This window comes from Mizuhopecten yessoensis, unplaced genomic scaffold (assembly GCF_002113885.1).
Source record: "Mizuhopecten yessoensis strain PY_sf001 unplaced genomic scaffold, ASM211388v2 scaffold715929, whole genome shotgun sequence".
In the NCBI taxonomy this organism is placed as follows: domain Eukaryota; kingdom Metazoa; phylum Mollusca; class Bivalvia; order Pectinida; family Pectinidae; genus Mizuhopecten; species Mizuhopecten yessoensis.
In genome coordinates, this window is record NW_018479862.1 from 34213 (window position 1) to 48365 (window position 14153).

The 14153-nt window shown below is 34.3% G+C and overlaps 3 protein-coding genes across 4 annotated transcripts in view; all 3 read right to left on the bottom strand.

Moving 5' to 3' along the window:
* The window catches only part of LOC110441399 (perlucin-like), a 5737-nt gene extending 4624 nt beyond the window's left edge, over positions 1 to 1113 (bottom strand). For both annotated transcript variants that reach the window (XM_021484522.1, XM_021484521.1), the window contains exons 1-3: positions 996 to 1113; positions 487 to 575; positions 158 to 248 (exon numbers count right to left, since the gene is read on the bottom strand). In XM_021484522.1, the coding sequence (XP_021340197.1) occupies positions 158 to 248; positions 487 to 575; positions 996 to 1047 (232 nt within the window). In that variant the 5' untranslated portion in view covers positions 1048 to 1113. The remainder of the gene's footprint in view (positions 1 to 157; positions 249 to 486; positions 576 to 995) is intronic.
* A 563-nt stretch (positions 1114 to 1676) lies between these two features.
* On the bottom strand, positions 1677 to 8035 carry LOC110441394 (perlucin-like protein). The gene is made up of 5 exons (XM_021484516.1): positions 6769 to 8035; positions 6298 to 6386; positions 5639 to 5729; positions 4371 to 4605; positions 1677 to 3733 (listed from the first exon to the last, which is right to left on the bottom strand). The coding sequence occupies exons 1-5, from the start codon at positions 6833 to 6835 to the stop codon at positions 3703 to 3705; spliced, it is 513 nt and encodes a 170-aa protein (XP_021340191.1). The 5' UTR covers positions 6836 to 8035; the 3' UTR covers positions 1677 to 3702.
* Positions 8036 to 10121: 2086 nt separating this feature from the next.
* The window catches only part of LOC110441398 (ribulose-phosphate 3-epimerase-like), a 20304-nt gene continuing 16272 nt past the window's right edge, over positions 10122 to 14153 (bottom strand). Inside the window, exon 5 of the mRNA XM_021484520.1 lies at positions 10122 to 13843. Within this exon, the coding sequence (XP_021340195.1) occupies positions 13721 to 13843 (123 nt within the window). The 3' untranslated portion in view covers positions 10122 to 13720. The remainder of the gene's footprint in view (positions 13844 to 14153) is intronic.

Here is a 14153-nt window from a genome sequence, read left to right on the forward strand (position 1 = left end):
GGGGGGGGGGGGGGGTATATGTATTCAGTATATGTATCCGTGTGTGTACATATACATACTAAAATTATCTTTAAAATCCAGTGATTGATAGATAGCCCATGTCGAAGGTTATCTTATCATCAAAATAGTTACTTATTGAAATAGAAAAGCAACCTACAGTGGTATTTATTGATTATTTGCTTCAGGAAGTTATCCTCGTGGACATCTTTAACATCAGCGAGATGAGCATGGTACGAGTTGCACGTGGTCTGTAAAGTAAAACATATTCGTTAAGTGGACGAAATCATTATCTGCATGATGGAACATGGATTGTATAAAATATATAAAAAAAAATATATCTATCTTTCATTCATTATATCTTACCTACAGCAGAAATACATAAATTAAAGGTGAGTTCTTGGACATATTGCGGCACCATAACAAATTCATCATATAATGAGGCGTATTTCAGGATATTCAAGTATTTGTGTAGATTCTTTTAATTACCGATGCAGCTAGCCAAGGCTCCTTTATGTCGAATATAAAATAGCAAGATCCATCAAATGTTTCCCAGCCGTTCGGACATCCTCGGATCACTGAAAAGCAATCAATCTCCAGCTATATCGATACATGTACCATGATATCTAGATGTATGATGCTGTTGATTTAATGTGCATTATTTAAACTATTGCCACTTGGATCCAGAAAACCAATTTAATGTATCGGATATTAGACACCACCGAAGCACAATTTGGGAAATCTTAAAATATGAATGGTGTAGAAAAATGTTCATATCACACATTTTAATTTGCACGAAAACTTAAAATCAATATTTTTAAGAAATAAGTAATCAACAGCACAGAGTAGAGTTGTGTATTTGCTACAATCATGGTTCTCGGCATTGGAAATACACCGTATAATATATCATTATGTCACATTTACATTCGAATAAAAGATGGAAAGTCTTTATAAAACTTTAAGATGAATGGATATGATACAGTTAATACGAGCCTTACCTTGTACAGCCAGGGCAATACAAATAAGAACTGGCCGTACTAAGTACGCCATTGTTGATTTTAAGTCGTAAGTGTATGCTACAAAACAAAATATCCTTAATGCTGTGTTGCCAAACCAAAAGTGAACGGCTTATCTCTCAACAATTTTTACCTTATCTAGTTCAAGGGAAATGACGTTGGTTTCCTAAACGTCCAAAATAACTATTCGTAATAAGTGTAGGCTAGATGCAATTAAGGAGGCACCACCCTTTCGCAAATTAACCAGCGGAATTCGGTGAAACTTTCACATAATGATTATGCAATTATATAGAGGTGATTTCAAGAAAATATAAGCATTCCGATAGACTTTGGATTTTTTTGAAAAAAAAGGAAAAAAAAGAAGAGTTTTCGTCAATTTTAATATTTTCCTTTCTTTTTTTGGTATGTGGAACAATAACAACAACAAAACAATGAAAAGAAGCATTGCTAAATAACTCTACAAATATGCTATTTCACAAAATATATAAAACCATTACACAAAGAGTTTCTTATTGAAATTGTATAGATAAAAGTAATTATCTACAAGCTACAAGCAAAAATGTCAAGTTTTATACAAAAATAATGGAAAATTTAACAAAAGATATTCAATGGTTTTATAATTAATTAATATTACATTTAACAATAATTTTGATCATGGTGAGGGTTGTCTTCCTTGAAAAAAAATCGAAACTTTTTGTAGAGGGTTTAAATTTACACATGACAATTATCTCGTGACAAAAATATGGAAATAAATTGAAATTGTGATATCAAAGAGACAATTTATTACTCTTTTTTCAAACCAAATTACTCTCGATCATGTATACTTTGGACATCATTCCACAGCCCACTAGCGCATGATATATTTACATGTCAAGTACATATATAATTATGTTACCAGAGGCTATCGTTCTCACGTGCACCCACACATGCATTTTCATCGGGATGAGAATATATTTACAAAACACTATTCTAACAGAGTCAGTGTACTGCATTAGCGTAACTCGCTCGACAGCGAAAATCGTAACGACCTCGAGCTTGTTAACTGGTATAAACACGTGATAAGCCCCATGTGAGGTCGGGACACAAAACACATCATTCCGCATTCCATGCGCTTCATATATGACCTTCTTGAAGTCGTCTAGTGTCATGTCATTGTCTTCCCGGGAGACAGTTTATGTCTTTGTATAGGAATCTTTGTTTCTGAAGTTCGTGTGATTACACATTTCCCGGTTAAGTCTCGATATTGGGTGTTGACATATCGTCACGCACATGTGCTATTGTTTACCATGTGTTACTCTAATTTACACTACGTAGGGTATTGAAATGCCCCATACACAATACGGAAATGACGACTCAAAAATACAACAAGAAAAACATGTGTATTACGAAGCGTGGGAAGTCCTTAACTCGTATTAGGTATAATTATACTTCATGAATATAAACACGTATATAATTTGATTATATTCATCACGTGACGGGAAATAATGTATCCTGCTCTCAAATGTCTCCTATCATGTTTCTCTCATTCAAAGCTTTTCCAGGAAAATTAGTAACGGACACTATACCTGAGTTCCGAGTGACTGAAGCAGACGACACCAATGGCGCGAAGATGCAATAACTAAATCGTGATAATCAAGTCTTCCTGTTTCGGTCATCCTTAATACTACAGGGGTTACACTCACGTCCGATCGCTACACCCCTGGGATAATTCATAGAAAAGTTGAGGGCACACGACTAGCTAATATGTTTGGTCTCGGGTAAAAACAAAACCCTGACCAATCGCCAGGGTGATATCTGTCTTAAGAAGATTGGAGAAAAGCGACACCCGACTTCAAAGCCAGCCAATTTTACGATTACTCGACCTAGCTTAGACTTAAACTATATTTGTATTCCAGAGTTAAAGAGAGCGAAAGCGGACGTAACCTCTGGATTATAGAGGAAATGTTTCGGTATCAAAATGTATTTAATGCCCTTGGGGAAACATGTTTCTTTATTTACCCTCGATCATGCATGCTTCACGAGGTCTCCGCCCTTATGGAACCTGATTATGTTGGGAACACAAAAAGATATGTTTCCCTACGAAGAGACGATTAATGTAAAGTGTAAACTGTCCAACAAAAGGACAAATCGTCAGAGCTATATGAAAGACCCGTTTTCTACTGTATAAGTACTTTTTAAAGGGAAAAATATCAAGTCTTGTCCATATTTTCCCAAGTTTTTAAGCTTTTTAATTCACATTTACGGCTTTGTTAACCTATCATCCCGATGTACTCATTGTAACGCGTCTACAAAACAGTTGAATCGTTAGGATTGTTGTGAGGATGCTGTTTTAATTTGTTACATAGCATTTTGCTGAATTAAATGTGATATCATGCCAGATGTTGGAATGATAATTTGGTGTTTTATATCACAACACAAACTAATAAAGTGATGCATCCATGTATTATTATAGTCATACCATAGTATATTAACTACTTCTGTGAGGTGTTAAGAGGTTTATTATCACTGATAACCCAGTTAACATTGCTGTAGTGTCGTCATTATGAAAAAGGGCTAACCTGCACAAGCATATGTATAGTATCGAAAAATTATAAAGTGTCTTACAAAATCAAATAATCATGTCATATTTATTTCAAAATAATAAAAATATTATCATCACGGTAAAAGAGAAAAGACGCTGTAAACATTTTCAGCCGATGACGATTGCTCCGGAACCACCACTAAAATTAGAATCGTTCAGAGTATGATTTATTTTAATTTTTCGAGCTTATCAATGCAGTTTGTAAAAAGTATTTATTTTTTAAATAACATAAATCAATTGGGCAGATCCAGAATAACAACAATTCAACGTTGCTGAAATGGCTCAATATACCTTCCTCTTCACTATGAAGCTAACGATGGAGAAATGCAGTATTTGGATACAAAGGGGATAATAAGTAGGTCTGTCGTAAAATATGACACTCTTCAATGTCATAATGAAAACTATTATTCGCCATAATGTATTCACAACGCTTTACTTTGTATAAAACTGCAATATAATCATTCTCTAATCAAAACTGATGACGCACCTCATTAGTTTTATCCTTAATCAATCAGTATTGGTTCTATCATTGCATTAAACTTTGGCAGAGAAAAGTAGTTAATGATGGGGGAAAAACAAGTAAATTTGCAGTGAAATGGATAATGTAACACATGTACTAGCATAACTTACAGTCAAGGATAGATATGCGATAAGTGTGTCCTCTCATGTCAAGGATTGAATGAGACCCTTGTGCGATGACATTGTTAGCCAAAACATCCTGATGTTAAATATCTTCTAGAATAAATAATACATCCTGATTTTTACTTGGAACGTACCCGATCTCACAAATGAAATTATGTTTTTCTGTACACCTTCGGTCATCCCAGTGATACTGATGCTGGCTGATGTGTACTACCATACAATCTTCCCCGAGTCTGTTGGAATCGTTTGGCTCGTCTGGATACCAATCTGTATAAGTAAGACGTTGGTCACTGTTCATCCATCGCCAGTCTCCCTCCACAAACACGTCGGTTGCCCCCAACCAATAGTCGTAATCATGTGAGTGTCCATCTGGAGAAGTCGTGAAGATCGAATGAAGTCGTTTTGTGTAAATATTCCGTTTAAGTGTAGAATGTTTCTACAATCTTTTAAACACGTGCATTATTAGCACCTTTTGTTTTAACCTACATTCTAATTTATTGAAACTGATTTCGTTAACCGACAATACTATTTTTAAGACATCTATACATCATCTCTTTTCACTTGAGCTTTACACAATATTTTAGATAAATTGTATTCCCAACCTTGCTCGTATTCGGTTTTTTAATTATTTATTTCAGTGGTCGCCTTATTATTCTGTCCCTCAAGACACAAACAAACAAACAAACAAACGTGGTTATGCTTGATAATAATTGGTTAGATTCATATCTAATTTATATTATATATCTATATTTTCTAAATAAATTTCCAAAGTTAAAATGTTGTATCAATAACATTACTCTTTGTATATAATTGCGGGATCAAAACAGACATATGTATATAAAAAAAATTAAATAACAATGACCAGGGTACAGCTCAGGGTACCAGCACAGAAAGACATAGAGATGACACAGAGATCAGGGTACCAGCTCAGAAAGACATAGAGATGACACAGAGATCAGGGTACCAGCTCAGAGAGACACAGAGATGACACAGATATCAGGGTATCAGTTCAGAGAGACACAGAGATGACACAGAGATCAGGGCACCAGTTCAGAGAGACAAAGAGATGACAGCTCGGGGAGATAGAGATGACACAGAGATCAGGGTCACAGCGTAGAGAGACAAAGAGATGACACAGAGATCTGGGTCCCAGCGTAGAGACAAAGAGATGACACAGAGATCAGGGTCACAGCGAAGAGAGACGAAGAGATGACACAGAGATCAGGGTCACAGCGTAGAGAGACAAAGAGATGACACAGAGATCAGGGTCCCAGCGAAGAGAGACAGAGAGATGACACAGAGATCAGGGTCACAGCGTAGAGAGACAAAGAGATAACAGAGGCGTCAATGATCGATTCAAAGTCTATAAAAACTTGTATAAACATCAAACACTTCAACCTACCATGGTATTTGGATACTATTTGTTTTAGGAAATTTTCCTCATTTGTGTCTTCTATTTCAGCTAGATGAGCATGATACAATCCACATGTGGTCTGTAAGTTATCAATACAATTGTGCATTATCATTAACATCAAATCGAATCATGTAATAAAGTCAGTTTTTTTATATCCTACTTAAAATCAGCATGCAGGCAAATTTAACTTTCATGAAAATATTTTTCATCATCTCAACGTCAGAAATTACTTGAATTACAACATTTAAATTCTACCAAACAATATTCAACAAAAGGGTCTGTCGAATGTTTGAACAACTTTGAAATACTGTAATATCTTGGCTGAATTCAGCTTCATAGAAAAAACAAAGACACAAATAATGGTACAGTAAGAGTCAATTAGAATACTGATAATCTGTTGACACATAAGATAGTATGCGGACAATATCATATCTGGTGTTTCATTTCTTGCCAGCAATTTGGTATTTTACAAAAACTAAATCTTACCTTCATTAAAAACAAGATATGCATCGACGGTTTTATCAGTTTTAAGAGAACATACAAATATTATATTGAATGATTTCATTTGTTAAACAGTATATTGTGAATATATGTATTTGACTAAAATAAACATGTAGTAGTAATTAACTTTGTAATGGAAAATTTACCGATGCCGTAGGCCAATCTTCCAACAAGTCTGACACAAAATAGCAGGATCCATCAAACGTTTCCCATCCATTCGGACATCCTCGGATCACTGAAGATCAATTAAGAATATCTTCGATATTTTCTTTTTTTATACGACATATATAAATAAAGCCAAATGATACATACAACTTAACTGTGAATCGAATTCATTTTCGATACGCTGCTTTCAAAAGAGAAGAAAAGAGTTGGAAATTGCTATAAGTACATTCTTATTACATTTTTTAATTGAAAGAGTGTATTAGAAAAAAAGGAACAATAGCATCACACGTTATCATCGATACGTAAAATCGTGAACAACTTATGTAAACCTTGAACAAACAGGAAAGTACCATGTATAACAGTTATGAACATGTAACAAGATATAGTTAAAGAACGTTTTTGGTTTAAACGACCTGATAAGGAATTAAGAATTAGTTAAACACATATTTTACCTTGTACAACCAGGGCTGCACACACACAAAGTAATCGCACCATGTGTAACATTGGCGATCTTGACATTTAGTAGAATTGTGATTGTATGTCACAAAGACGTCGACAGGAACAGATAGATGATAGCTTATCTCACAAAATTGAGTCGACCTTGCTGATTAAGTTCACAGACACGATAACCCCATACATTCTGTCAACAATATAGACGTTTAGTTACGTCCTTAGTGTTATAATGTTATAACTAATAGAAGCTATGTTATGTGAGTTAGAAACTTGGCAAAAGGACATGCATTTCTGATGTTTTTATTTTCATACTGGTTTGCATGCCCTTTATTAAGTCTCCTCGCCCGCTCATTCTTCTAACATATACTATAATGGCATGTATGGTGATTGTATAATTCTCCTTATGTACTAACGAAAAATACTCTGCTCTATCATACATGTAACACATATTAATACATACTTCAGTAAGTTATTCATTTTGCTAATTTTCATACAGTTTTGATATTTTTTCATTTATATCAGGTTCATGTCATATTCTGATGGCATAACCCAAAAGTATGCATATACAAAAAATGAAACGTATCGATGGTAGCCACCGGAAGGCCCGAATTGGCACCCATCCTTTTAAGAAAGATTTAATTTTTCGACATGATATAAACATATGCTCATTATTATCTACAACATTACAGAAGCCGCACATTGATGTTTTTGCTCTCTATTACTATCTCTAAATTAGTTAAGCTTATTTTCTTCCATCTTTTAAAGATGAAGTTTGATATGTAGGTTATAAGTTCTGTATTTTCAAATGGTAATGTTCTCTCCTATAGGCTAAAGCGGATGTTCTCTCCTATAGGCTAAAGAGGATGTTCTCTCCCATAGGCTAAAGAGGATTTTCTCTCCCATAGGCTAAAGAGGATTTTTCAAATCTGTTGTTGACAAGCAGGCTGTATACGAGTTTATTTGTTTAGTTTGGTTAAACATGTTTACATTTTACTGTGATCTGTCGGTCTTGTGCTATTTTTGTATTTCCTTTACTATTGTATTTAATACATTGAAACCAAGATTTTGGAATGGCTATTTTAATAATTGATATTCCTGAAATTCAATTACCTTTGTTTTACAGTTAATTTATTATGAATTGACTTTACAGTATTTCCCCATCAAATCTAAGATACTGTATAGATCTGCAAAATTAATGTGACCAACAGCCGTTGTCAGATTAATTTTGCAGATTTATACAGTATCTTAGCCATTTCATCTACTTATTCTTCCTGCACTCACTTATTTCATAATTACATGCATTATTCCTGCAAACCGAAAGAGGCGACTAAGTTTGGACCCCTTGCTGTGACTGTTAGATCCACCGCAGAATTGAGAGGCGACTAATGAGACATTCCGTAGGAAATTTGGATTTTTCACATTTACCGGGCCAGATTCCCACATGCACATGTTCCGCGTTTTTGATATCTCGTCCCTTCTTTCTGGTGCTTATCTCTCGTTGACTCACTTTATGTGATAGTGCATCTTGCGCAAGAATAGGTCCTGTACATCAGCGTTCCTTGTCCGCGATGCTCTCAGCTTAATTGCTGCCTTCGGCTGTCTTTAGCCGAGGGGACTATTGGTTGTATATAATAACTATATTTTCAATTATGGTATATCAGTTCTATCTTCTTGTAATATGATGTATATGTACATGTTACTGTTCTGTTTCACTGTGTCTTGATAAAGGAGCGGATCGCTCCGAAAATTTGACAACCTAAACTTGTCAACACTGTTTGAATTACTTCTTTGCCCCATATACTATTTTAAGTAATTCGTATCCTACGGACATAACTCCATTAGAATCCAGTGTTATATGGGATTTTACCGTCTATATTACTTCTTTGACCCACGTCTCTGATTGTAGGTAAAGGCTGTACTCTTACCTTTGTTTCACAACTTTTTTCGGATTGAAGGAGTCCAGATGTTGGCAATGTTATTTTTTTGTTTAAAAAGGTTCGAAGACGGGTGAAAAATGAGAAATGAAAGAAAATGTAAGAGAAAAAAAGCATGGGTCCTAAATGTTGGAAAAGATCAACTTTGGTCTCTTCCGTGTCGTTTTAGTTGAAGACACCGATGGAAACTCCCGATTCTTCAGGAGATCCACACCAACCGCCTCCTATCATACACATGTAGTGGGGTACAGCATCATCCGAGGTCTATCTAATATCCACATAGCAGTAAACTACTACGCTCGATTCTACAAAAGGAAATGGGGAAAGGGGAGGGCTAGAGGTAAGAGAAAGGTTACGGAGGGGGTGGGGATTCTAGAACTGATCATTAGCATGCAATGAGTGCAGTATTTACTAGAAAGACAGCTTAATCAATTTCTTCTAATTTATTGTGCAAATATTCTTTTTGTGATAATTCATGGGAAAAACGGCACTTCCAACAACGCTCAACTGATCAGCAATTGTGAAAACAATACATATATATACCAAACTAAATCAAAACACATTTACAATTCTCATTTTGTAACACCAACCATTTCATACGGGTTATGCTTTGCATAGATGATCAAGGCAAATTTCAAGTGCTTTTGTGTATTTTATGCCATAAAATACAACAAAAAAGAAAATATGCAAGATTTATATCTGTGTGCATGTCATGGTCAGCCGGTAGTTAGACAATCCGAGACAAAGCTGTTATATTTAGCCTCACCCGATCAGCTGTTTGGTGGTCAGTGTACGCCCCGGAACTACACAGCCTTGAACAGGGCATTATTATGTATGCGATAATGTAAGCAATGCAACCTCTACAGCGACAGGGAAAACATCTTCTAAATCAAGAGAGGCTGACAAAATCTGTTTGCTTGTTTATTTATGACATAACAAAATAAAACACTAACATAAAACTCTCCTTAACCTTCCACTGCTACTGTCTGTTCCGCCTTCCCCTGAACGGTTTATTAGGGATTAGTTCAAAACATAATTAACATTATTTCACAAACCTACCACATTTTACTCGGTCACGGAATCGTACAAGACATAAAATCAATGCTGAACCGATGCATAGAACACATCTGTATCATTATAATGATATTGTATTGCCATTTCATTTGTTTTGCACCACGAATTTGACCTAAGGATATGATTGTTTATATGATTGCAACATATCCTACAGTCATGGTCAACACTATTCTTTTGAAAGTGTGCTCAAGATCTGAACATACGGTACATAATTACAGCCTGGATACCCATTTAGCTGTCAACATTCCATGACCTTGACTTTGGAGAGACGACATCGGGTCAAGGTCGCAACACATCCAAAGGATTATAAGCAACAATATAGTGAAGAGCAACCAAGACCAACCAACCGTTACAATATTTGGCTTTATGAATGAACAGCACTATACCTTTACGTGTCCTTCATAAAAACGGACAAATACACACTCCAGAAACGCTTATCAAAATGGAACTGTTTAATAAATAACTACATCATAACTATTTCCTACTGCAGTTTCCTCTTACATTATTAGTTAAGATGTTGTGCAAGGTTTTACAAATGCAATTATTATTTTTTTGATTTCCTACAATAAGTCACAATGTAGCACATAGTAAAATGATGTATATTTGTTCATATTCCTTTGAATATTCTTCAAGTGATCATAAAACAATGTTCCATGAAATGTTAAATTGAGAGTAGGCTGTTTTTCTATTACATATATATATAGACATGAGTTTGTATAGAATGCAATGATAAAGAATGACAAAACGTTTACTACATGTAACATATACAATGAGATCTTGTCGGTAGGAGCAGTCCCCCACTCACTCCCTCATTTGTAATAGTATGGCAAGTCAAGAAGAAATTTGCTCTAAAATAGGCTACAGTTAAAATATCTGAGTATATTGTCTATTCCTGGGCAAGTCAAGAAGATATTTGCTCTAAAATAGTCTACAGTTAAAAAATCTGAGTATATTGTCTATTCCTGGGCAAGTCAAGAAGATATTTGCTCTTATACCTCTTATAACAAAATCATAGGCTACAGCTAAACAATCGGAATACACTGTCTATTCCTGGCTGCATCTTTCTGTGTTATACACTGGAAGTGCCACTAATCAAGTACTTCACACATGACAAGTTCCCCTACGCACAATGGTCATTGGGAAATCAATCAGGGTGTCTAATTCAAGAAAAAGAATAAACCAGGCTATTAAATATTAACGATGAAAGTGATCATATCATAGGCTCTGTTATAACTGAAACAACAAAGTCCAATCAATCAATTAATCAATCAGGTCTTACCAGGTGTGGACATGTCCCCTGGTTATATTATGGTTAAATATGGTTACACTTATTATATGGGAAGTACCTATGTACAACATATGATTAACTATACTACAGTGACATTACACACGAAAATGGACATGGGGTATTTTATCATGTCTATTTATCCCTCCCACTATCCAAGCCCCTCCTACTTTCTAATATCCAAGTTTTAATCCAACAGGTGGTGTGATGGCAAATTCCAGACTCAGTAAATGTTTTTGTTCACAATTGTATCAGATTTTATAACATGAAGTTTTTATATTTTACCACTCGGCAAACATAACAAAAACAACATTTGGCCAATGGACACTGTAATACCAGATACATGTCTCAATAATGCCTACTATCTGTTCTGTAAAACACATGACATATTTAAAAAGAATTGAAATGACAGTTATATTTCATCTCAGGAATGACCACCTCTACACATTGTTAACCAGTGTACAATGTTGTCTGTATGTAAATAGACTATAACACATGTTATTTATGTTAACCTTTTTATGTCACTAGTGACATGTCAAACTGTTTGTATGTCACTATAGCTGCATACCCCTATTTAGATATTTAATTCAAACATTTTTCTATGGTAAAATTTTATGTCTTTTATGGTTTTTATTGTTTTTAATTATTTGAGGCAAACTCATATTTTGCATAACAAATATGATACACTTTGTCTCAACATGTCTCTCTCTCTCTTCTGAAGGAACAGTTTGTATTTGTGGAAATTCAACAAACATTAAACTTTAAACTTATGTTATATTGTACATCACAAGTGTTGGATTTATTTATCTTACCACACAGTAAAAAACAGCACAGCGTCATAACTCGGAATTCTTTTTTGTGTGATAAACTTTTAAGATGTGAAGTTAAAGGAAGCAGAGATGATAAAGATATTTTAGACTTAATAGGTCATACCGTATGTCTGTTGGCCACTTTGAATACCCTTTGAGTGTACATATATATTGATGTCATACCCTCTATATGTATTAACAACTGGCATTGATTTAAACATATAAGTACAAAAATGTATAGAGTTTGCATGTATATCATTCATGAAACATAAATAGTTTAAAATTCATAATAAAACAATAGCATACTTACAGGAGGACAATGTACTTGTCCATTCACAATGAGTATTTGATTCATTAATAAGAAATATTTGACAGAAAAATCAATGTATTGCCCTGACCAAAAAAGGCATTGAGGCACTAACATGAACTAGTTTGAATACAGTAGATCAAAACTTACATTTGATGACTTTGGAACAAAATACAGGGAGATTTGTGTTTTGAAGTAGAGAGATTGGGCTTGTTTTGGGACAAAGCAAAGAAAAATTAACTACTGTCATTGAGTTAAAATGGTAAAATATTGTAGAAACTAATATTTATTTAATGGTTTATTTTCAATTTAGATCTGCCTGACCTTTTGCCTGATTTAAAAGCAACACATGGATTTCTAATGATAAAACATGTAAAATGTCATAAAAATTCATGGAGTCAAAATGAGAATATTATCCATTATCTCAATCTGCAGTCAAACTTAACACAAGAGGCAAAACAAAGGGGTACATATTAAACAAGGGGAGATAATCAAACAAAAGGGTAAATTTTAATCAAGAGGAGATAATCAAACAAAAGGGAACATTTTAATCAAGGGGACATAATAAAACAAAGGGTACAGTTTAAACAAGGGGGGATAATCAAATCTTTTCAAAAGACTGAATGAGATATGAAAGTCATACAAAAAATCACATGACCAGCCTAGCTTAATCTTAAATGGACACATTCACATTAGAACCGCAGTGAGATTCTAAAGAGCATTCCCTACATACGGTAAATACCATAATACATTGTACCACAAAATACCCTCCTTCCTTATTTCTAATGGTTAAATTTTTGGAGGTTGAAAATTAAAAGGAAACATGCTAAGGGCAACAATGAGATTCTAAAATTAAACCTTCCAAAATAGGATCAAGGTCTTTAAGTGACCTGCAAATTTTGGATTGAGGATTATATCTGACTGCATAAATTCTGCTACTGCTTACACAAATCAACCTTCCGGAACCACAATAAAAAATATATCTCTGAATACTCCTATTCTGTAAATGAACTACATGTACCATGGACATTGATCTGAACTAAATATAAACTATACTATTTCATTTGAATGTATAACGATACAAAACATACAGGATTCCCTTCAAACACTTATAAATGTGGCATTAATCACCAGTGTTTATAACACCAACAGGTGACCAATGACAGAACACTGTTGTCAAAATGTTCTTAAAACTATTTGCTTTTTAACTTGAATTCATTTTATAGCAAGTTATATATACATTGTAGCACCATCTATATAACATTCACTTAATGATCATTAATTTTTCCAAGGATTGGTGTATTTTTCTCTAAGAATCTGCAAAATTATCTACACATGCTATCCTGACCTATATAATTTATAAATAGATGTTATTTTGATCAATATAATGTATAAACAGATTAAAGTATATAATTTCTTCTTTAATAAAATGTACTTACACATGTTACTTTGATCTGTACATGTTATTTCTGTCAGGAATGTTCAATTTAAAAAAAAGATTTATCTTTTGTTCATGTAGAATTTCAAAAATTATAGATTTAATCATCTCTCCAGAAGAGATTTCTGTATAGAGTTATCCACAATATTCCTCATGTGTTGCATTGTCTCCCTTGGGTTGTCGCTCTTCACTACAGCACTTCCAGATACAATCATATTTGCACCAGCCTATGCAGTAAAGAAAATTGCTGTTGGTTAGCAAGAAGTTTCTGTAAGTGCTGGCATCATAGGTAGTGTTTCTTCTCTTTGTTAATAAACATAATGTCTTTACTTCAAAAAACTTTACAGCAAATATATCACTTATTTCAATTAATATACAATGTAGAAATCATTGGCAACCCTGGATTTCATGTACATGTATAGTTAATACAATTTAGCTATATATAGCTGTCAGGCCCCCAACCCAACCCTCCTCCCCCACCCCATCCTACTGTAAAACTGGCCCCCAACCCAACCCTCCTCCGCCACCCCATCCTAC